General features: G+C 42.9%; 1 protein-coding gene across 1 annotated transcript in view; it reads right to left on the bottom strand.

Moving 5' to 3' along the window:
* The window catches only part of CAMK1D (calcium/calmodulin dependent protein kinase ID), a 1,392,645-nt gene that overhangs the window by 674,341 nt on the left and 696,254 nt on the right, over positions 1–22,050 (bottom strand). Inside the window, exon 3 of the mRNA XM_085652873.1 lies at positions 7,393–7,467. Coding sequence (XP_085508999.1) covers positions 7,393–7,467 — 75 coding nt within the window. The remainder of the gene's footprint in view (positions 1–7,392; positions 7,468–22,050) is intronic.

Here is a 22,050-nt window from a genome sequence, read left to right as displayed (position 1 = left end):
CTATTTTCCCCCCTCTTACCTCCATCAGAGCGTGAAGCAACTGGAAGGGCTTGAGGTGGTTTTCATGAGCGCCAGTTACATTACACAAGGACACATTACTTTTACAGGCCCGGGGGGATTATATGATTTGCCTAAAATCAAAGGATGTTGAGACTCGATCTGGTTCCCCTGCTCCAAAATCAGCATCTCTGGGCATAACCCCACAGCCTCTCCATGCTCAGTGTTCCAGCTAGATACACTTTGACACACTGGTAACTACAATGAGCATTTGTTCAAGAATATAAGCTGCAAATTAAGTATAGGGAAAATAAGAATTTTAGCTTGTTTGTGTGTGCATTGCTTAAAGTAAAAAAAATATGCTATGACGCCATCTGGCCACATCATAACGCTTCTTTTTAGGTCTCGCCTGAGCCAGCGCACATGCGCTGCCCTGCGAGACATTTAGTTAGGGCTTTAAAATTCCAAACACACACTTTTGCGTGTGCTTTTTCTTTATCACTTGCTATTGGGCTTTGCGTGCTGTCTTTCTAAGAAAGACAGCACGCAATTGGCCCAAGGCGGGTGCATTTCCCGCATTCTGTATCCTGTGGCCTAGGGTCCTCGTGAGCGAGCAGCAGCGCGGCCGGATTCCAGCTGCATACCGCACATTCCTTTCGCGGCCGCGTGGGCGCTTGTTCTTTCCGCCATCTCCTTTCAACTTGTGGGTGCACGGATCTACCTCCAGAGCCTGTTCCCTTAATTTCCCTGTGCCTTCCACCAACACCTTATACTTACGGCTTCAGAAGCATCTTTTATTGTTTAACATTTTACGCGGGCCATTATTTATTTATAAACTGTGCCGCTTTGACTTTACATTTAAGGATCAAAGCTGAGCTCCGTGCTCTGCACTGCACCGTGCAACTCATCCCCTTTTTGCTGCTCTACGTAGTACTGCAGCTCATCAGGTTTCTTCAGGTGGATGGGATTTCTCTGGGCTGCGATCTTGGGATCCTCTAATTATTTGCATATACCCATACTGAGACCATGTGTGATCTGCAGTGAAATGTGATTACACTCCACGTGTGCTCACGTTGTTCAATAAAAAAATAGAATTCAATACCAGAACTGCAGCTTGAGAACTCTGCCCCCGTATGTATGCCTGACGCTCGTTTCTAAAAGGGGGCAAAAAACGTGGTTTTTCCTAGTGTGTACTGGAGGGTGATGTAGTTATATTTTTTTATATTTAAATTATAACTGAATTCTCGATCCAGAGCGTTATACCTCAGCCCCTTTTTGTGTATACAAGAGCCAAACCATAGTTTTAATAGTGCCTATGGAGGTTAATGTGCTTGTACGTTACTGAATATTTAAAATCATAATTTCAAGCCAGAACATTTCACCTCTGGGGGTGTCCCAGCCCGAAAATATGGTGTTTAAAAGCACCTTACAGCAGTCGCGATTGCTACATTATTAAAAATATTTAAATTATAATTACTCCCCTGCACCGTAAGCTGAGCGTTGGACCACAACCACTTGATTATATGCCCGATGCCTTTTTTTGCTAGTGCACAGAAAACGTGGCTTTACAAATCGCCTTGTGCAAGTTGGTGAATTTATTTTTACTGAATATTGAAATTATATTTTCATAAGGAGCAATGTGCGCGCTTTCATTAGGATGTGTATGTTTAAATAACAGTTCTTTTCTAAACTAGTCTACACGTTGTTTAGTTTAGTAATGAAAGTGTGGTTTTGCCATCCCATAACATCATGAAATCCACCTTATCGTGTTTTGTGCGTGGATTCTTCTCCTAAAAAGTCTTCCTCTCACGAAGTGTTTTGTTTTAACACCTTGTTTTGTTTTTGTTCGTAGAATCCTTTATCTTTATAAACTGTAGATTTCTTCGTTTTAGACTTTAACGTATATAGTACTTAGTATTCTTTCTAAAATACAAATATGATATACTCTTGCATTCCAATGTACAATATTTTGCTTTATTTTCGGTGTTTGTCTCGGCGCTTCCACAGTCGCTTCTTTGAACCGTGGGAGGGAGGCCACACCCCGAGCTCAGCACACAAGGTCAGAGATTCGGGGTCAATAAAACGTAGAAATAACTTTCCCCTGTTGGTGGCCGTGAAAGGCTTCTGATTCACCCTCCGCTATGTCTTTCTATGCTACTGCCAATTTAATTACACGCTTTCACTTTTTTGAACGTGCATTTCTTTATAAGAAAATGCGCATTTCCTTATTGTTTCCAGGGTCATCTAGTTTTTTCTTTTGTGACACTTTTGTCGGTGAGCAGGCAAGCATACGCCCATTGACCAGCATGAAGTGGGAGTGCCCCGCATATTGTGAGTTATACACTGCTGCCTCCTACACAATAATAATGCAGACTCTTAACAGCAGATGTTGCAGCACCCAGGATAATGGGCTGCATGGCTAAACACCTAGTAGGTCCAAAAGGCAGGACCAATTGGCTATGCCAGTGCTTGTTTTTAACCTCAAGCCTATGTAACACAGCAGCTTGCACCGCTGTGCAACATTTAAAACAAGCATTTGCAATGCAATAGGTCTCGCATTTTTCAGAGTTACAGCTATATTTACTTTATCATGGGTTGTCTCTTAAGCAAGAACTTGTGCTGCTTTCTTATAAATATGATTGGCTGTTGGCACACTGCGTCAGGCATGATCAAAGTCACTAAAGAAAAACAGTAAGGAAACCAGAAGCAGCAATAAAACCACCCTCTCTCTGCCCCATATATATAGCCCCATCACACCGGAGCTAGGCCAGTTATATTCATTTCATAGAGCACCAAATACTTGCAAACTGATGTTTGGAGGAACTTTTGAGCAAAGCAGAGCAGAATGGAATCATGATGAAGGATATGATGGTACTCTTATCACCTCCAACCTACCAGCTCCATCCTGCCACTGCGGCTGTGACGTTGCTTTGGACCATCAAAACAACAACCACAAGAAGCGTTTCAGAGGCAGCGAATGCAGGCACTGCACGAGAGGGGGGTCTCACCTTCTGAATGGGAAACAGGGTTGTTGGTACTGCATAGTCTGTTATACTGCAGCGATGAACAAACACACACACACATCAGCAAACACACACCAGCGCACACACGCCACTGCACGCACACACTGAAAAATCACACACATACAGTCACCAGCACACACACAAACACACACTTCAGGTGCTGCATGAGAGGTGGTCGCACCATCTGAATGTGAGGCACAGTTGTCGGCATTGTATAGTCTGTTTTACTGCAGAGATGAACACACACACACACATACATAGACACACCCTCACACACACCAGTGCACAAATACACACACCACCGCACACACACACACACACCACCATGCACACACCAGCGGCAGCGCATGCACACACACATACAGAGACAAGCGCATGCACACACACCCAGACACCAGAGCAAACCAGCGCACACACACACACATGCATGCACACTTCAGGTGCTGCACGAGAGGTGGTCACACCTTCTGAATGTGAGGCACAGTTGTTGGCATCATAGTTTAATATATTGCTGAGTTGAACAAGTGGACACACACACACGCACACAGACACACCAGCACATACACAAATGGACAGACATACACCAGCACGGGCACCCACACACACACCAGCATACATTTTATTACCACCTTACATGTTTCCTTCTGACCTCCACTGCTTGCACAGTCATGCACCACCTGAAACTGAAAACATGCTTTATGACACAACTGCAGCCCTCCCTTCAACATCCAGAACCCGTATAAAGTCAGTTCAGAAGTAGCTTCACCTACTCAGAGCATTCATGCTAGGGGCCCCTCTTTGTGACCGCTAAGAATCCACTACTGTCAATCACTTCTGGATCCTCCATTGCTCTTACAATCAGCAATCAGCAGCAGCCATCTGTGCGAGGGCCAGGAGCCCTTCAGAGTCCGGCAGCCAATCAACATGAAGATAACCATCGGCATAGGAAAGTCCAAACTCCTCAGAACAAAGACACTTCTACAATTATACCCCTATCTACTCTGCGGATCTGTACACTCAGAAGAAGCGCACAGGTATTTTTAACTTATATACGGACAACATGTAACTTAAATACTACACTCAACTCTGAAAGCTTAGCTAGCTGCCTGAATGCACCGACACTCTGCTTTTATTGTATGATGTTCCAGATGTTTATTCTTATGAGGTAAAGAAAAACCTCCCCTCCTCCCCGTCGGTACTCAGGTCAAAACACCACACAGCCTGACCCCAGGCCGGGTTCTTGAACCATACGCTACCTTTCTTGTACTAACAAGCATCACTGCCCAGAGCCAGCGGGAGGAGGGTGCTCGTGGGAGGGGGTGCACCAGCAAGTGCAACAAGGGGGTCGGGAGTGGCGATGGCGGCAAGCACGCGAGTGGTGCGCGCGCGCCACAGCGAGCCATGTGTTTTGCATTATCGTGCACGCGTCTGTGCACGATAATGCAAACCACAAGGAGATTAAATGGATGCGTCATAGAGATCCATGCTCTTTCTATCAACCTGGAGCACTGCTTCTCTCAGAGCACCTTTCCAAGACGTCATTAGGCACTACATCAACTTTTCTTTCGCTCACCTTGCGATGACTGTGAGTGGCGCTTCCACATTGACAACTGAACACCGCCTCCTCTTCCCTCTTCCTAGCTCTCTCTGGAGAGACATGGGGCCCACACTCGGCCGAGTGGCTTGGGCAGCCCTGACACTTGATCACCCACTCAGCACCAGGCACTTCAGATATCCAGGAGGAGCCATTCATTCGCTGAATGGCGCCGCTCCGACACGAGTTTTATTTTTAACTGAAAACAAGAAAGGACCAACCTAGAAGACAGCGTCAGCGACGGAGACAATCATTCATTTCCAGGCTTGAAGAGATGTACAATTCAGCGCTAACTGCGGTGTGACACAGGCTTTGAATTAAATGCCAACTGCCTCCCTATGCACAGCAACGGGGAATGATTTCTTCAGACAATGGTACATTCTGCAGCACTTTCCCTGCTTAATAGCTACATTCTGGCTGACACAATCAATCCTCCTTAGGAAACCCGCACATATGCTGATGCACCAGAGACCAAACTAATAGGCAGCAGGAACAAAACATAAAGCGGCAGTGAAAAAAAACACGCACGCGAGTGGTGCGTGCGCGCGCGCCACAGCGAAACATTTGGTTTCTATTATCGCGCCCGTGCCTGGGCACAATAATTGAAACCACATGGCCTTTGGTGCACGTAATAGACACCAATAGGCCATGGGCAGAGCAACGCACCCACCTTTGGCCTATTGCGTGCTCTCTTGGTAAAAATCACGCATGCAAAGGCCAATAGCGGGCCACAAAAGGAAAAGAATACGCACGAGCGTGTGCGATTCCAGGCTCCATTTTGAACCCCCGTACAAAAGGACTCTCGCTGCACGAGCAGTGCTAGGCACTGCATCGCTAGGCACGAGACCTAAAAACATTGAAAAAGCCAATAGATCTTGCACCGGTGAAACCTGTTGTCTTTGCCAATGCTTGTTTCTCCAGCCATGAAGAGGGTTAATACCTGTTTCTATGGATTAGCACTCCTGTTCCCAGCTGGGAAATCAGTGCATTTTGATTTTTTCTGAACCTGGGTTAAACTCATCCGGAGAGCTAGACATGCGAGAGGTTGTCACTCTCTTTGAACCATCAGTGGGAGTGGCTTGTCCTCTGTGCGAGTCAGTTTCAGTAGGTGGTGTGTTTTTCGTTTTAGTGGAGAGGAACTTCGCTTTTTGTTGCATTGCCAAGCCTTGGTGAGGAAATTCATTTTCCTGTGGCAGACTGCTACGGCACAGACACTTTTTTACCATCTCTAGGTCAGTGGTTCGGACAGTAGTGTTATTCCCCTTGATTGGCAAATCAACGATGCATGGAGGCAGGTATAGTTGAGGATTGAGCTAATTCTTCAAACCCTTATACGCCCTTGCTGCAGGAAGGACAATTTCCATTTTTATCACTGAATGACAGAGATCGCCCCTGCTGGCTCATTATAATGACTGCACCTTGTCATTTCATGCCACTCATTGCATTGGAATCCCTGGTATACATTACTGCTTGCCATAGGAGCACATTCTTACATCCCTCAAAGGGGTCAGAATGAGACACTCTCTCCTCATCCTACCAAAAAGTAGTACACACTTATAACAAAATGGAACTATTGAGGTGCAAATAAAAATAGTCCTTGCCCCTTAAATTTGGACTATTTATTTATTCCATGAAAGTAATTGCCATCAGACACATACTGGCCGTATTTGCTTGTCGCATTGTCCTGCACTATGTCCATTGCCTATTCTAAATGAAAGATTATTAACAATTTGAAAAATACTAGATCTGAACAAAACAAATCAGTGTGCATTAGGCAAAGGACTGGAAGTGGGTGCCTGGACACTGGCATTTGCATTTGACCACAGAATAAATACCAGCACTAAGTACAAACAACAAGAACATCATTGTCTTCTGTTGTTTTAAGAGGTAACAGTATTGTGACTGAGTATGTAATTACTCAATCACACAGCCAGCAGTGCCCTATGGTGTCAAACACAATCACAATTATGTCTGTTGTACTGTACAATTCAACTGTAGAAAGGCCAATGCCAACTATATTGCAACCACTGCATTGGCCTAACCAGTACATTGCATGGTAGGTCTGGGCAAGCAGCTGTGATGTCTTGAGATGAATAAATATATACTTTCCCTCTGATGTAGTGATAGGTAGAGGATGCATGTTTTGTAACATTGGTAACTTCAATATGGTGACAAAGAACCATTCTGTGTCATCGAGAAGAAAGGGGATCGAAGGATAAGAGACGATGATATACTGGGTAATCAATCACCTTCTACCTCTACTCATTCCACATTGTTAAGTTCGGACGCAGCCTACACTGCTTTTTAGAGCCAGATCGGTGCAAGTATTACATAAGTTGCCACTTGACATCGAGAATGCCTCATGCCAAGACAATTTCTGCTGCCAATCAAAGCGTAACCACACCAATGAAACAAAACACGAAGGGCCTGAATATGACCTTGGCGGATGGGATTGTAATTTGGCGGATGGGCTATCCCTCATGTTTGTGACGGAGTAACCCTGTCGGCCAAGATTGTAATCCAGCCCTACGTCTCCCTACCCCTTTCTGCTCCCATAGCCACGGTGTGCTTCCCCGTTGTGTTGTAGTAACGCCAGTTCCTCTGCAGTGCTTGGTTACCAAAGTCTGTCCACATTCATTCGCACCTTGGCAAGCTTTAGCACAACAGGAGAGATTAGGTGGGGGATTGCTGCGTAGCACACAGCACCCCCGCCTGCGTGGTCCGAAGCAGGGGTGGGGGACAGTGTTGACAAAGACATGTAATTCATTAACTACTCACAGCTGCATGACCAGGTACAAGTGGTTGGGGCTCTCATAAATGTCCTCCAAGGCAACGATGTTTTCGTGTTTGATTCTAAACAAAAGAAAGAATACAAGGAAAGAGGTAAATCTCCAGCTTAATAATTAGCCATAATGAACTAGTTTGTGACAGAGAAAAACATCATTTATAATACAATAAATTGACCCGGTTCATTTTGATCGACTCTAGTTAGTGAGATATTAACAGGCAGACATCTGTGCATGTTATGGTGGCTTGGTAAAAGCTCTTCAGCACAGTGTTGATTCTTCTGCATAACAAGCCTAGGCAAGTGCAAAGTCCAGTCAGGCTTCTGTTGAGATCTATTTCAAAACATACATTTTCGTTTGGAACATCTGCATACAGCTGCAGTTTAAGCATTTTAATCTACATTCTCATAAATGGCAAATGGGGAACTACCTGGAAGGGGCCCTGTGGACTGCTTGACACTGAAGCCTGAGCATGACCCTGGTGGGTGAAGGCACCTTCTGCCAAGGTCTGAGCAGACCTCAGAATGTACAGATCCCTTCCGGCTGTTCCAGTACCCCCCCCCGACATTTCACCCGCTTAGGCCTTGGAACTGAAGACCACCTCAGGTTCGGACAGCGGGACTTTGAGTTAACCGCCGGGTATCATGCCACCTCTGCCATCTCAGGGCCTGATTCACAAAGGTAAACATACACTTTTGAGTAAGTGAACCTTTTTGGTATTCACAAACTGCGAGCTCATAGTAAGTTTATGACTTTGAAGACTCCACAGTCAGGGTGGAGAACTCTACACATTAGAGGATAGGCTATGAAACGGTAGAGGGTAGTGCCTTCTTACTTGATCCACGTCAATGGATAATCAACATCAAAGAGAATGCTCGAATAGAAATCGCTTGTTTGGTTTATTTGTATTTTTGTCAAACGAGTGCAAATATAAATTTATGAAGAGAAAAGCCAAACTTTCCACCCAAACAGCAACTCATACATTAGAGGATAGGCCTGTCCTTCTATTTGTGTGTTGAGTTCTGTGCCCCGACTGTGGAGCCTTTGCAGTTGTAAACTTACTATAGACTCGTAGTTTGTGAATACCAAAAAATACGTAAACTTACACTGTTGTGTAAGTTTAGCTTTGTGAATCTGGCCTTGAGTGAGGAACTTGGGACACAAGGGATTCCCAGTGGTAGCGGCAGCCCAGGGCAGATGTCAACAGAGATTGTTCCCCTACCAGCCACACCCTGGCAGCCATTTCTCCTTCCAAATCCACCCTCCACTTGGAGTCCCAGAACAGCATCTGTTCAGCAGCTGTTTCAAAAAGAGGAGAAACCTGGAAACGCGATTAAAGAAAACTTTATTGAGGGAAACTCATTCCCATCGAAGATTACATCGATGTATTCGAAACAGCACGAGCGCACAACATGTGCAGGTCGAGTTTCCTGTGCAGGCATGCCGGTATTATCACTGATGGACCAATATTGGAGGACTCTCTATATAACTGGTGAATATATTTGTATTGGGGGAGCTAACACCTATGACTGTAGACAGTGATAGAAGATGTAATCAGTTTTGCTTTTTTTTGTTTTCTCTTTCTTTTTCCTTCTCCTGAGTATATCCAAACGGTCGATTTCTATAAAATGGCAATAAAAATCTCTTTAAAAGAAAATCGGTGTTTATGTCTATAGCAAGATTAAATGCTTTGAATATATTTAGGGTTTAAAACCATTCAGTGAAGATACGGAGGTTGCTATTCAAGGATTTGATCATGACCTTCTAATTTTCAAACAGGGTGATGTGTAGCTCACATTTCTCGTTAAAGTAATCTAAAATAACAAGTACTTTCCTGTAAGTAATTTTTGGGCCCTCTGACAGCAAGAAGTAAAAGCATGACATACCTTTCTAGAAGGGTAGATCCCTGGAGAAAAAATGGTAAAGAGTTATAAGAGGGCCAAGTCTGAGCTAACAGTATTTGTCACCTTCCAGTGGACAGTCACTGGTTGGTGTTTGTAGGATTTGAGAGTAACACGTGAATCTGCACTTGTGAGACATGTGCACATATGCTAGTATGTTAATATGCTAGCAGAAATGTCTCTGCATATGAGTAAGAGGAGATTCACAAGAACCTTCTGTGAGCACACATGGAAATCAGGCATCCGATTGGAACCCTTTGTGAACTTCAAAAATGTGTAAATGTATGCCCATGTGACACATTCAATCTCTAGGTGCAGATTAACACATGTCTTTGCGAATTATGCCCACGTGCTTAACCCACAAAATTGGATTAATACACACGCAGGTTTTCAAATTTCGATTTAACATGAAAGGACCAAAAGGAATGGCAGCAATGAGGCGAATAAACATATTCCTATCTAGGTGACGAGAGAGAGTGTGCCATCGGTGAATGCCCATAACTGAAAATAGACCTAATTGCATTTAAAATTGAGGTGTGATCGGGATGACTCAACACTTCCTTTAAAATAAATTCATATCACATTGTAAATTTCACAGGCATTCTTTTGCATGTGCTGCCTGGGTGTGTATGTGTGCGCATGCGTGTGAAAGAAGATGTGCCTGCTGTGCATGTGCATGAAGGGGTGCTGCTGTCTAGGGTAAAAGGGATGCTGCTGGGTGTGAGAGTATGTGTTCTGCAGAAGGGGGGCTAACCAGGATTCTCACTTTTGTGAGTCTACTACCCACAGCGTTGGTTCTGGGTGTCTAAGAGGGCCTGATCCATGACAGATGATTTTCAGGGTGTCCCAATAAGCTAAATGTACACAGCACAGCCAATTCAAATTGAAGCATTAATTTAGTTTTAATCCTGAGCATAAAGCATTAATCCAGCCCTCATGGATTCGCCTTGGACACCCTCCTGTCGATTAAGATCTACAAGCCTTTGTCCAAGTGCCTCTTTATATTATGGCCCCACGGGACCTCATAAATAACTAACTAACACACACACACACACACGCACACACACGCACACACACGCTCCAATTCAAAATATACTTATAGCCAAGGGATATGCATGTTATTTAGCATGGAGCATTTCAAGTTGCTCATGATTAAAAAAAACAGACTATTACATTTGCTTATACAACTATTGTTGTTTTCGTGCATACCGAATGCATACAGAATTTATTGTAATTTCTACTGCTTAGGGTTTGTATTTTTTAATGCACCTCCCACGCGCCTCGCAACAATACTGGGCTCGTGGATGCAATATGAATTACAAGCACCGCAGCAATTGAAATGTAAACAGCATTGCATTCAGCCTGCTAAAGCTGTGTCTTGACAGGCGCTCATTGTATTAGCATTACATTAGCATAAAACCCATTTACTCACATCCTTTCAGCCCGGGAATTAGGTCCGCCGATAAATGGCACGTTTCACACTACATCTTGTAACGTATGTTGCCATAGGTACAAAGGGATTCATGTGTGAGTGATGTATTTATACAGCAATTCACACAGCACTATCTTCCCCACCCTTTTGAATGCTGGTTTCAAGATAACGAATAAGCGGCAGATACCAAAATATCATAGAACGTGAGAAATGTAATAGCAGTGAAAAATGTGAGATCCATAACCGGATAAAAGGCGGCTGCAATAAAAATACATATTTATGGAGGGGGAGCCAATGGGCGTGAACTCGAATCCCATAGAGGCGCGTGCGCTACATCTTCCACTATTTCTTCTTGTGATGTCGCATGCAATGAGGTGACTCACAGAACCACAGGTGGCATCTGTGAGGTCACTTGTGGTGTCTTTAGAAATGTTCTGGTGAGTAATGTTTGGGAAACCACCTTAACTTGGCTGGTATTTTTCTCATCTGTGAGCGTTGCATGGAATCGAAGATTTGGCTTCCTTTATGAACTCTCTCTGATAAATCTTAAACTTAAACGTTAACAAACATAAGTATATTGATGCCTTTGGACAGAATTTCGAGAATATTCTTGCTATGTTTAGTGCTTTATTATAGCCTTATAGCCCGCCATAGCGGGCTATACCGGCTATTAAAGGCCCGCTGCAGCGTTAAAGGCCCGAGCCCAAAGAGAGGGACTTTAACAAAAGCAGCGGGACTTTAATAGCGGTATAGCCCTGCTACAAAGGGCTATAAGGCTATTAGAACATTCTGCCAATAGAGGGCAGAATGTTCTAACAAATTAAACAAAGGCTTCTCGAAGCTCAAGGGGATTTAAATCCCCTCGAGCTTCGAGAGGCTTTTGTAAAACATTGGAATGTTGTTCTGCGGGCCTTTACCGGCCCGTAGAAGCATGGAGCACTCCATTGTCTACAATGGAGTGCTCCACATTCCAATGTTCTAAATGTACATGGTTGTTTCCACATTAATATTACTTTGATGGCGTTTATTGTAATTTAAGGTATCTAATATAAGATTTAAGATAAAAAACGAGTCAGATCTCAGGAAAAGGCTCCTGCGTGTTTTGGAGCATATGTGAATATTTCGGAGATGCGGAAAAAGAGCATGATTTGATTATTACTCGTCACTTTTGTTTTGTTTTAGGTGTTTTTCCTCCCACAGCCTTTTCAAGTCAGGCAAATGCAAGGCCAAGATAAGCTAGTTATGGGCAATAGGTCTACGGTCAATTCTCTGGAAGAGCCTTAGTGGGAACTTCAAGATAACACCAAGGCCTCATTGACAAGGCCCCTGCGCCGCTGGAGCGTCACTTTTAGGGCCGTATCTACACGGCCACATAAAGAAAACCCTGAGGGGCTTTTCATGGCTTTGTAGAAATGGACTGAGGAAACGCAGCGCAAGAAGCTGCGTTGCCTCACCCTGCAAGAGGGAGGCGTGCCATGGGTGTTACAGTGGTGTTCTCACGTAACACCCATGGCGACACATTATTAATAATAATAATAAACAAGCTTATAAAGCGCATGGCTACACTAGCTAGTGTGTCCCCGCGCTGCGACAAGAACCAGTTCCAGGCAGAGAGGTAAAGCAGAAAAGGGTCAAACAGGAGGATTTCCAGATGGAAAAAGCCACGTCTTGAGCTTTCTCCGGAATTCACAGATTTGTGAGATTTCGTAAACCAGGGAATGCGTCAAAAGCCTACGTATCCCCAGGTGTGGTGCAGGGAAGGCACAACAATGGGAAATAACATTATTTCTCCTCATTGTTTACTCTTTCTATGTGCGGCATATGCACCAGAACATTCTCTGATTTCCTATGAGCAATGACTGCTTGTTGTTTCTTAGCCCCACTTTAAATCGAGAAGTAATCGGAGATATACAAGACTATGCTCCTTTCCTTTGGCGTGCGCGTGCATCCTCCACCCGCGTGCTTCCTAACTCCACACTCTTCAGGAAGGCACCAAGACCATGCGTTTTTGGACCATGATTCTTGCTTTCTGCCCTGAGACTACCAGCACACCAGTGATATCAAAGTCTTTGTTTTTAGGTGCTTGGTGTCAAAAGACAATGGAGAGATGTTTCCAGACCATTTGCTTCTAAACATGTATTATAAGCAGTGAGTGGGAACTTAGCTTCCGCTCCAGACTTCTTGCACCCAGTGTCGCACTCTTTGCTTGATGGGAATGGCTGTGATGATCCATGTTTCCTCCCTTCTCCCCTTGAAGTAGTCAAAAGGGGGAGGGTAGGAGGTTTAGGGGTGGTTAGTGAGTGCTCCACTGTTACAAGACAGGCGGGAAACTCATAAATAAAAACCTGTTCCTCTATGAAGGTATAACTATAAAAAAAAGTTTAAGGGATGTCTTCCATTACATAAGGAAAGCGGCATTGGCAAAACTAAGCAAAATGGATCCAATTAGAGAACCTTTTGTGTAGCTCCTTCGAAGAGTGACAATTAATTAAAAGTAAAACTCAGCAAATCAGGAACCTTTGGTACGAAATACCCTGTTAGTTTTAAAGGTGAAGAATGTCCATGCAGAAAAGGGCATTATGAAGGTACAGTGATGGATATGGAAATGCCACTGTTTAATTAGTTCTTGTGCAAGAAAAAACCCAATCACAGACTGAAATCAATCACGCCCTTGCCAGTTTCGTGGCAGTCATTTAAATTTCAATCCTCTACCATAATAAATGTGAAGAACATGTTGTTGTCAAGAAACGCTGTGCCTGAAGGAACACACACAGACGCCAGAGCTCGCTTTGTTTCGTTATGCTTCCTTGAAAGAATGGCAGCCCAACAAAATGCATTCTGGGCTCTTCAGTTTATGATTGAATGCCCTCCTTTTGCATCTTATTGCATTGAAATATGGCACACTGTTGGCCAGATGCAAGCATGTCTGCCGTTATTGGTTTATCTGTGATGAGCTATATGTCTCCATTAGAGAGCTGCCTGTATTTGTAAGAAGGCTTCCAACACAGCCTTCCTGTGGACAGTTTCATTCCAGCTGGTATAGTTACACTTTATCGCTCTGAGTGGTCTGCTAAAGGTAGGGGTGGCTCATTGTATATATTGGTGGGACCAGGGTATGTATTGTGAAAAATCAAGCAAAGTATTTCTGTATATGCAATATTCTTAAACACAAAGGTGCCTCCTCTGCAATCTAAATAGACATTTTGGTCGCACAGTTATTGTTACTACTTTTGCTTCACACCGAGAGATTGTTTTGAGTACAGGCCGAGTGCGAGTGAGGACTCTGCCGGCCATATTACTAGAGCAGCAAGTTGGAAGAAAGAAATAGCACTGCACGAAGAGAGGAAGAAGTTTTTTTTTGTCCATTATTTTGGGGTACAACAATCTTGGGATAATAAAGCAGAAGTATATATTAAGGATTATGGTTAAGGTAGGCAATACAATGGGGAGAGGGTTTCAGTTATAAGGAAAAGGAAAGTTAAGGAAAGCTCTATGCCACAGTTGTCGCAGTGTCCGAACACTGGCAGTTGGATCCCTCATAGCCGAACATGGTGCCACATGGATGGATGTCTTTCCCATAACAGTGGCATAGCACTTAGTTAGTTTATCGACCAGTAACTGACAGAACTCCAAGTTCATTACGGCTACAAGAGCTCTTGTAGAATACTGACCTATCACACGTTATGACGCATCTATTTTAAATTTTCTGTCTGGCAAGACACATGATTTTGCCCTGATGAAGCCTGTAACTGGGTGAAACACGTTGGCTGTATCTACCTATACTTGGTGAAGAAATAATTAAGTAAAGAATCAAAGAATCAACCAGAAGGATTTCTCTGACTCACTTTATTTTGATGTTTTATGCACTAATCATACATGTGAATTTCGTTTTGTTGCCTCTCGATCTTGTTTCTACGTATTTAATTAACAGCCATTTGGTAACTGGCCATCAGAGGTAGGCAATAGTTGCTTGAAATAAGAATAAGGACACTTTTGGTACTGCAGCAAATGGGTTTCCTTGGCTGACAATACTTGTTCAAGTTATAGACTGCAGAAGCTATCAACTGGGGAGGTAATTGCCCAGCCCAGAATCCTTACCTGCCAGGAGGCGGGGGATGCTAGCAGCGCTTCTCAGGTGCATAAAAACAATTTTTTCTGTCATGGTTGATTTGTCGGGTGATGGAAAGGATGATAGTCATAAGATGGGGACAAACAACCTAGACATCCAAAATGTTTCTGTATATAATAAAAAGCCTATAACAATCTAACTTTTTAGACAACCTAATGCCGCAATGAAAGAGGTCACCCCCAATTAAAGAAAAAAAGGAAATAAACTGTCAATTCCCTAGATAAAGGACTGAAGGATGTAACTACAAAAGGAGTAAAGAGGCCACTCAATTGGCTACAGATAATCCTTATTGATTTCCGTTTACCCCACAATCTTCTATAAAAGATTTTGCTGCTGCCTTAAGGTAATTAAAGAATTGGTTAAAACCCCAATGAATTTGATGTTGTCTCGACTTCAGGCAGTTGAAGGAATTGCAAGCAGCTGTTTAGATTCAATTCAAGAGGTAAAAACAAAGATAAAACAACAAGAAAAGGCAAAGGTGTCTAACCAAACAGAACATTCTGCATCAGCACTGGAGGAGAGGTGTGATATAATCAAGGTCTGTGAAACAGGGTATGGTACACAATGTGAAGGTCTGGAGATAAGCAGCTCTAACTGCTGCCCACACCATAACTGTACATATATTACTTCGCCTGATCATAGAAAACGAGAAATTCTGGTTCTCCACGTGCAGGCAACCCCGTACATCATTATTCTGAAAAATGTCCCCCCGTGAGAATCTTGGGAAACTTAATAAAAATATATTCATCCATTGGATGTCCTGGAGAATAGGTTTTACAAATCAAGTATTTGAAGATCTTATCACAGTCCATAGAGTGAACTGGGTGGGAAAAGGTACAAAGGCTGACCAGGATGATTGTGCAGTAATGATTTGTACAACACCTAAACTGGTTAAAACTATGCTGCATAGTCTGGGCTGTCTGCCCGCTAATAACTCAAGAATCATGGCTGTCCCACTCAGATACTTTTACAAACCTATGGACTGCACAAGCCTACCCAATAGCTGGTTTTAGGAGCTTGCTGCACCAGTGATCCTCACCAAGAACCGATTTTTCTGTGCTTTGGTCTCTGGGTGAGAATGAGTGACTAACAGTCAAACTGCCTGTACCCTCTGCATCCTCACCATTAGTGTCAATAGGTAATGATACACAGGAAAAGCCAGCTGCTCCAAAAGATCAAATGACGAGATCTAAACCCCAGATGAACATAAATAAAATCCCAGGCAAAAATAAAATAAAGTAGACTCTCTAAGGGTAAACAAGTAATAAGTAATAAGTATAGCCTTATGTACTGGAATGTTGCAGGCCTTATGAGGAAAATTCTAAATCCAGACTGGTATATGACATTTTCCACCCCAGCGCTACCCTCAGTTGCGGGAGAGCCAAGCAAAGGGCTGGTAGCATACGTCTCAACATTGCTTCCTGGTACTGTGATGTATGATAACTGGGACTCCCAATATTTTCAGGTTATTGGTTTTAGAGTGCTAAGGAATAGTCAAATTTACCTAATGAATTACTATACCAGTGATTTTACAACAGAGAAAGCTAGTGTGATCCATTCTATTGAGAGAGTTAGGAATCTAATTCACATTGAAAAACATATCCCTGTTTATATGTTTTGGGGTGGAGATTTTAGCTCATGAGCTACTGGTAGCGCTCCAGCTACCTGTGAGTAGCTCTCCTGTGTGCAGCCCAGCCTACTAATCTAGAAGCGTTTACTTGGTTGAATTAATGTATGTATACAAAATTTGAAAAGTGAGCATTGAAGATGAAAATGTGTGTTATTTTCAAAACCCCTAATTTCAATACTATTTTTATAACTGATATTTGAATGATAGATTACGCAGCATTGGAAGATTTATGACTAATAATACAGCCTTGGAATTATTACCTTGGTGCCAAGGGCATTGCAGATGCGGCCCTTATGTATTACCCTTGTATAGGCATTCAAAATTTAAAAAGCCTTTTTCGCATTACTGCTGGTAATCCTGCTCTGAGGCGATCACGTCTGGTAATCTTGCATAGGGTGGCCACTAATATAATATTTTCTTATATGTATGGCACTAATATTCTTAGTAGTTTGGGATGATTTTCATAGAACATAAGTACCTCTTACTACTGTAAAGGTGGGATACCCCCGGTTTAGACAAAAGGAAAGACACACTTTCCCCACAAGGAGTATGGAGAACAGATTAATAATATGATGTTTAACTATAATATGGTATTTGGTAGTAAGGTGAGCATTCCGTATGCACCCTTTGAACATGCCTTTAGAGTCAGAGGTTGTAGAACCACAATTGATTATTTGTTAATTACAATGTGGGGTACTTGGTTTGTAATTTTAGGATGCATCCAAAGTGGATAAGTGACCTTAACACGCAAAGTATCGACATTATTAGTCTTAGCAGTCAAGGGAGAGCCAGTGATATAGAACAAGTTACATATATATAAATAGCTTCTGCAAATCGTATCACCTTGAAATGGAGTAAAGTTCACCCTGAAGGTTTCTTGACAAAACTTATTAGGGACAATTACATGCACTCTAGTATCTGCCTAGAGGAGATTACCAAGGATGAGGAAGTTAAAAGAGCTTTTAATGAAATGTCCTCTAAAATTAAAGAACAGTTAAAGATATCAATTTCAAATAAAATGATATAAATAAGGGTTGGTTTGAATCAAGATGCACTAAAGCCCTTAGATCTTTAAAGGTGGCACTAAATGGACCAGTGAGAAACTCGGATGAGGTAGAAGCCTGTAGATGGGAATATAGAGCAGCCCTAGCATCCAGGACACAAATAGTAAGAAATGGAGCATGGCAAGCAGTAATTGCAACTAGCTATTTAAGAGATAGCTCTTCATTTTGGAAGATAGTTAATAACCCTGTCTCTAAGGACATGCCTAGCCCTGCGATTGAGATTACCATATCTCTGGATGAATGGGGGAATAATTTGTTAGGAATATTTATGAATGCAACGCTGTGGAGGGAAGTAATCAGGATGTAACCACACATGATGAAGAGGATACTGTAGCCCTTGTCCTCACTTTTGAAGAAGTGACAGCATCCATTAATTCCAGTCAACGTGGGAAGGCCCTAGGTCCCATTGTGGTCCCAGTTGACCTCTTTAAAACAAATTTAGAACTGTGGGCCTCACTCTTGACAAATGTTTGATCTGGGGTTTTAAAGTAATGGATAGCATCTCTGATAGTCCCAATTTACAAAAAGGGGATCCTGTTGATCATTGTGTTTTCTTCCTATATCCCTTCCTGACTCCTCATTCAAGGTGGTAGGAAGACTATTATTATCCAGACTACAAAGTTGGGTAGCTGGGGTGGAAGTTTTCCTGATATACAGTACGGCTTTTGAAAATGGTTGGGGACTGTCAAACAGTGCCTTAACCTAATTCTCTTTTTAGGCAAATTCTTATTAGCTAAGCAGACTCCAATGTATTTGTCATTCATGGATCTGTCAAAGTGCTTCTAACTGCATAAACCACAGCACATTGTGGTGCATAATGATCGTGCTGGTGATTGACCACTAACAATAAATGTCATCAGAGAAATCTATACAGGGGCCCATGCCTCGGAAAGGTATGGTATTAATGGGGAGTCCATACAAGGTTTCAGGATTGTCAGGCGTGTCAGACAAGGGTGTGTTCTCACCCCGTTCCTATTTACACTCTATATCAATATTTTCAACAAAGTGCTACTTGAAAAAGGTAGGAATGCCCCGTAGGTAGGGCCCGCCCAGTTCCCGTACTTCTTTACGTGGATGGCACAGTACTTATGGCACATACTCCTAGAGGACTTCAAACATGTATAGATATATTTGTTGATTTTATGGCCAAGTTGGATCTCAGGGTTAATCTATCCAAAATGTAAATCAGTTTAGAGACAGAGAGGCCAACCTGAAATCCACTGACACCATTTTGTACCTGGGTCTTCTATTTGATGGCAAAGGAACATGGTCACAGCTGATTACAAGGAAATTACAATTTGAAAAAAACAATTGCTGCAACCAATTCCTTTTCTGCTAAATTTTGGCCAACACTGCTGAAAGAACTAAGTCTTATATAAAAAGCTAAATGTCTTTCCACAGTGATGTATGGGGCGTGTGTTTGGTGGCATGTAAATGTTGTCAAATTGCAGCTGAATGAGAGCGCATGCCTAATAAACTATCTGTCAGTACCACAAAGTACTTCTACCTATGTATGCCACAGGGAGCTGGGTTTTCATTTTCGGAAGACCTTATTAGGATGAACCCAAACCTATAATGGCATATGATTTGGTTAAAGTCAGAGGCTATCCTGAACAGAAAGGTCATCACAGATTGTCTAACACTAGAGTATTCTGAGAAAATTCCTTGGACTAGATATATAAAGAATTTTTGTTTTAGAGTGGGTAAAGGTGATTTTCTTTAATGACACTCCATTTTTAGGAAATGTGGGAAAGGAGGAACAAAAGTCTATGGCAATGCGCATGCTGGAGGAAAAGCGGTTTTATAGGGAGTCCAGGAAATCTGGTGTAATCAATCATGAAATGCTGTTAACTAAAGTCGGCATTCAGCTTTATCTGGAAAGTGTGTAAAATGTACAACATAGATATGTTCTAACAAGATTTGGGTCATTTGGTATCTTTTCCCAAATATGAATAATTGGTCTCCTATGCTTCCTAGGTATCCATGTGATAATGGATCAGTACAATGTACAGAGCACTTTATTCTTTTCAGTAAATATTATGACAATTCAAGGAAACGTTTGATTTTACCTATACTATATAAGCATAATGTTGGGCATTATAAACCTGCTATGGTCTTTCTCCAGCATTAACCCAATCTAACAATGTGTCTAGCATTATCAACTTTTACATGGCACTCTGTGACTATGCGAAAAGGAATAGCAATTAATCAATACCAAAGTTTAGAATGAGGAATTATGGAAATCTGTTAACGTATTATGTATTGTTTTCATATATTAAATGTTTCTATGCTCAATTTTAAGTTCATGACACACATTTTATGTTTTCAAATTTTTATTGCTATTAACTATTTATCTAAATGTATCATGTATTTCGTGCTTCAATGATCTCGAATAAGAAATTGAATAAAGCTGTTATTATGACTGCAGAATTTCAAATGAACCCTCCAGGAGTCCTTGTGGTATTGAGGTAAAATCGGTCTCACTTGTTTTAGGATTGGCCTGAGCACTGGGACTTTGTGCTTCCCGGCAGATCGGGAGCCTGTGTCTGCTTTCTCTAGCCCCAGCAGAACAGCTGGGGCTGGAGCAATGTTCACTGCGCATGAAGGTTTGGCCGGCTTGAAACGGCCGGCCGAACCCTCAGGCGCAGAGAAGAGAGAAGGGAGTACACTACCCCTCCCCCACCACAGTGTCACTCCCCCGGTCCCGCCCCAAGACTCGCCAGAGCCCTGGGGTGGGTCCAGGAGGATTAAAATAAAACGGTAATAAAACAGTTTTAAAACCAGGGTTTTATTATTGTTTTATTTTTCGGGTGGTGGAAGGGGGTGTGGCACTCCGCCGCCATAATGGAGGGGCCGGCGCTGCAAAGAAAGGGACACATGATTTCACACTTGGATTCTGACAAATAAAAGAGCTGCATTTTTTTTGTTGAACCAATTGCATTGATTTTCAAAGTACAGTATACACAATACAATCATTACAGGATAATGATACAGTCAATCAGTGAACAGTTTCCCATTGGGCCAGTGTATGACTTGCAGCAGTGAAAATATTGTCAGGAGACATTGGTTCCTTTGTTTTTAACATCATCAACAGTGGCGTAACAAAACTTGAGCGGGCCCACCTGCAAAGTGCATGAAGGGCGACCCCTCCAACCACACTCAGGAGCTCCGCTGACAGGGCACTGGGCTGAAGGGGCCCCCTGGAGCTCGGGCCACCCCGCACCACAGGGGCTGCGGGGGCCGTTGTTATGCCCCTGATCATCAACAAGCAACTCAAGTAACAAGTTGAACTAGCAGGGCACTAACATTTCTATTTGTCAAGATCCTCCTGAGTGGCACAGATTGGACAGTGAGTATAGCAACACTACATTTGCAGACACCGGAAGCAGACATAGCATTCCCAGCACCAGGCCAGACGATGATCAAAGGGGAAAGGAACGGGGTGGTGGGAGGAGGGAAGAGGGAGAACTCAGAGTATAACTGAAGGAGAGAGAGGGTAACCAATCTTACTTCGCTCTCGGGTCCTCCCTCCCCGGACTCCTGAGAGAGGACCTGTAACTCATACACAAGGGTATCCCACTTGAGTGCAATGCGAACTCTGCGTAAGGCTCTGACCTCCTCCCTACTCAAAGCCACAGATTCTGCCATACTCCACTTCAGTGTTGCCACAAACCAATGTGGTATATCAAAGAGACATGCATCCTTCCATTTCATGGCAATGGTGTGCTTAGTTATAATTAGGGACAAGTCTATAGGACGAGTTGTGACACCTCCCCGTCTCTTGCATCGGTATAACCCCAGCAACCCTGCCTCCATAGTGGGTAGATTCTCCTTTCCCGTTGTTATCACTGTTATTCACTTTTATAAGGAACAATGTTATTTAGACACCCTACAGCAAAGTTGGCGGAGTCATCATGTCTATGTTTTACAGTTATATGTTTTAGGTGAGCTATTCTTGTCTAATCCATAGATGTAAAATGGACAAGGTGGAGGTGCCTAAGTGTGTGAATTCACACTCAGATAAAACACTGGTATTATGATGCTTGTGCTAAGGAGGCCAGTCTTCCTGTGACTTATCTTCACCTAGGGGAGTGAGCTAAAACCCGACTCCTGTTTACCACGCAGCACCATCTCCAAAGGGTTCAGTGCCCAGTGACAGCTGTAAGTACCCCTGTCTAAACCTTATCTACTATTTATGTGTTTTCTGATGTCCTTAATGCTGTGTACCACCCTATGCTTAAGTTCTATTGTTCTAGGTTGGCATCTGCAACATCGATTTTATCAGTGAATTTTCCAAATGTTTTTATATAACACCTTAAAGCAGCTTATTATTAGGCCTGGGCGGTAAATTTCGTTCCGCTCGTGGAATTTGCGATATTTTGACATTTTCGCATTCTGCAGAGAGCGCTAAAATTTAAAAACTTTCGCAATCTGCCGCGAAACGGAAGTATTTTTCTTGTTCGCGCTTTAAAAAATGCGTTCTCGTGTGTGCGG

Source organism: Triturus cristatus, chromosome 4_1, assembly GCF_964204655.1.
Source record: "Triturus cristatus chromosome 4_1, aTriCri1.1, whole genome shotgun sequence".
NCBI lineage: Eukaryota > Metazoa > Chordata > Amphibia > Caudata > Salamandridae > Triturus > Triturus cristatus.
The sequence above is the reverse complement of the archived record's forward strand: the minus strand, read 5'-3'. Positions and strand labels throughout refer to the sequence as shown.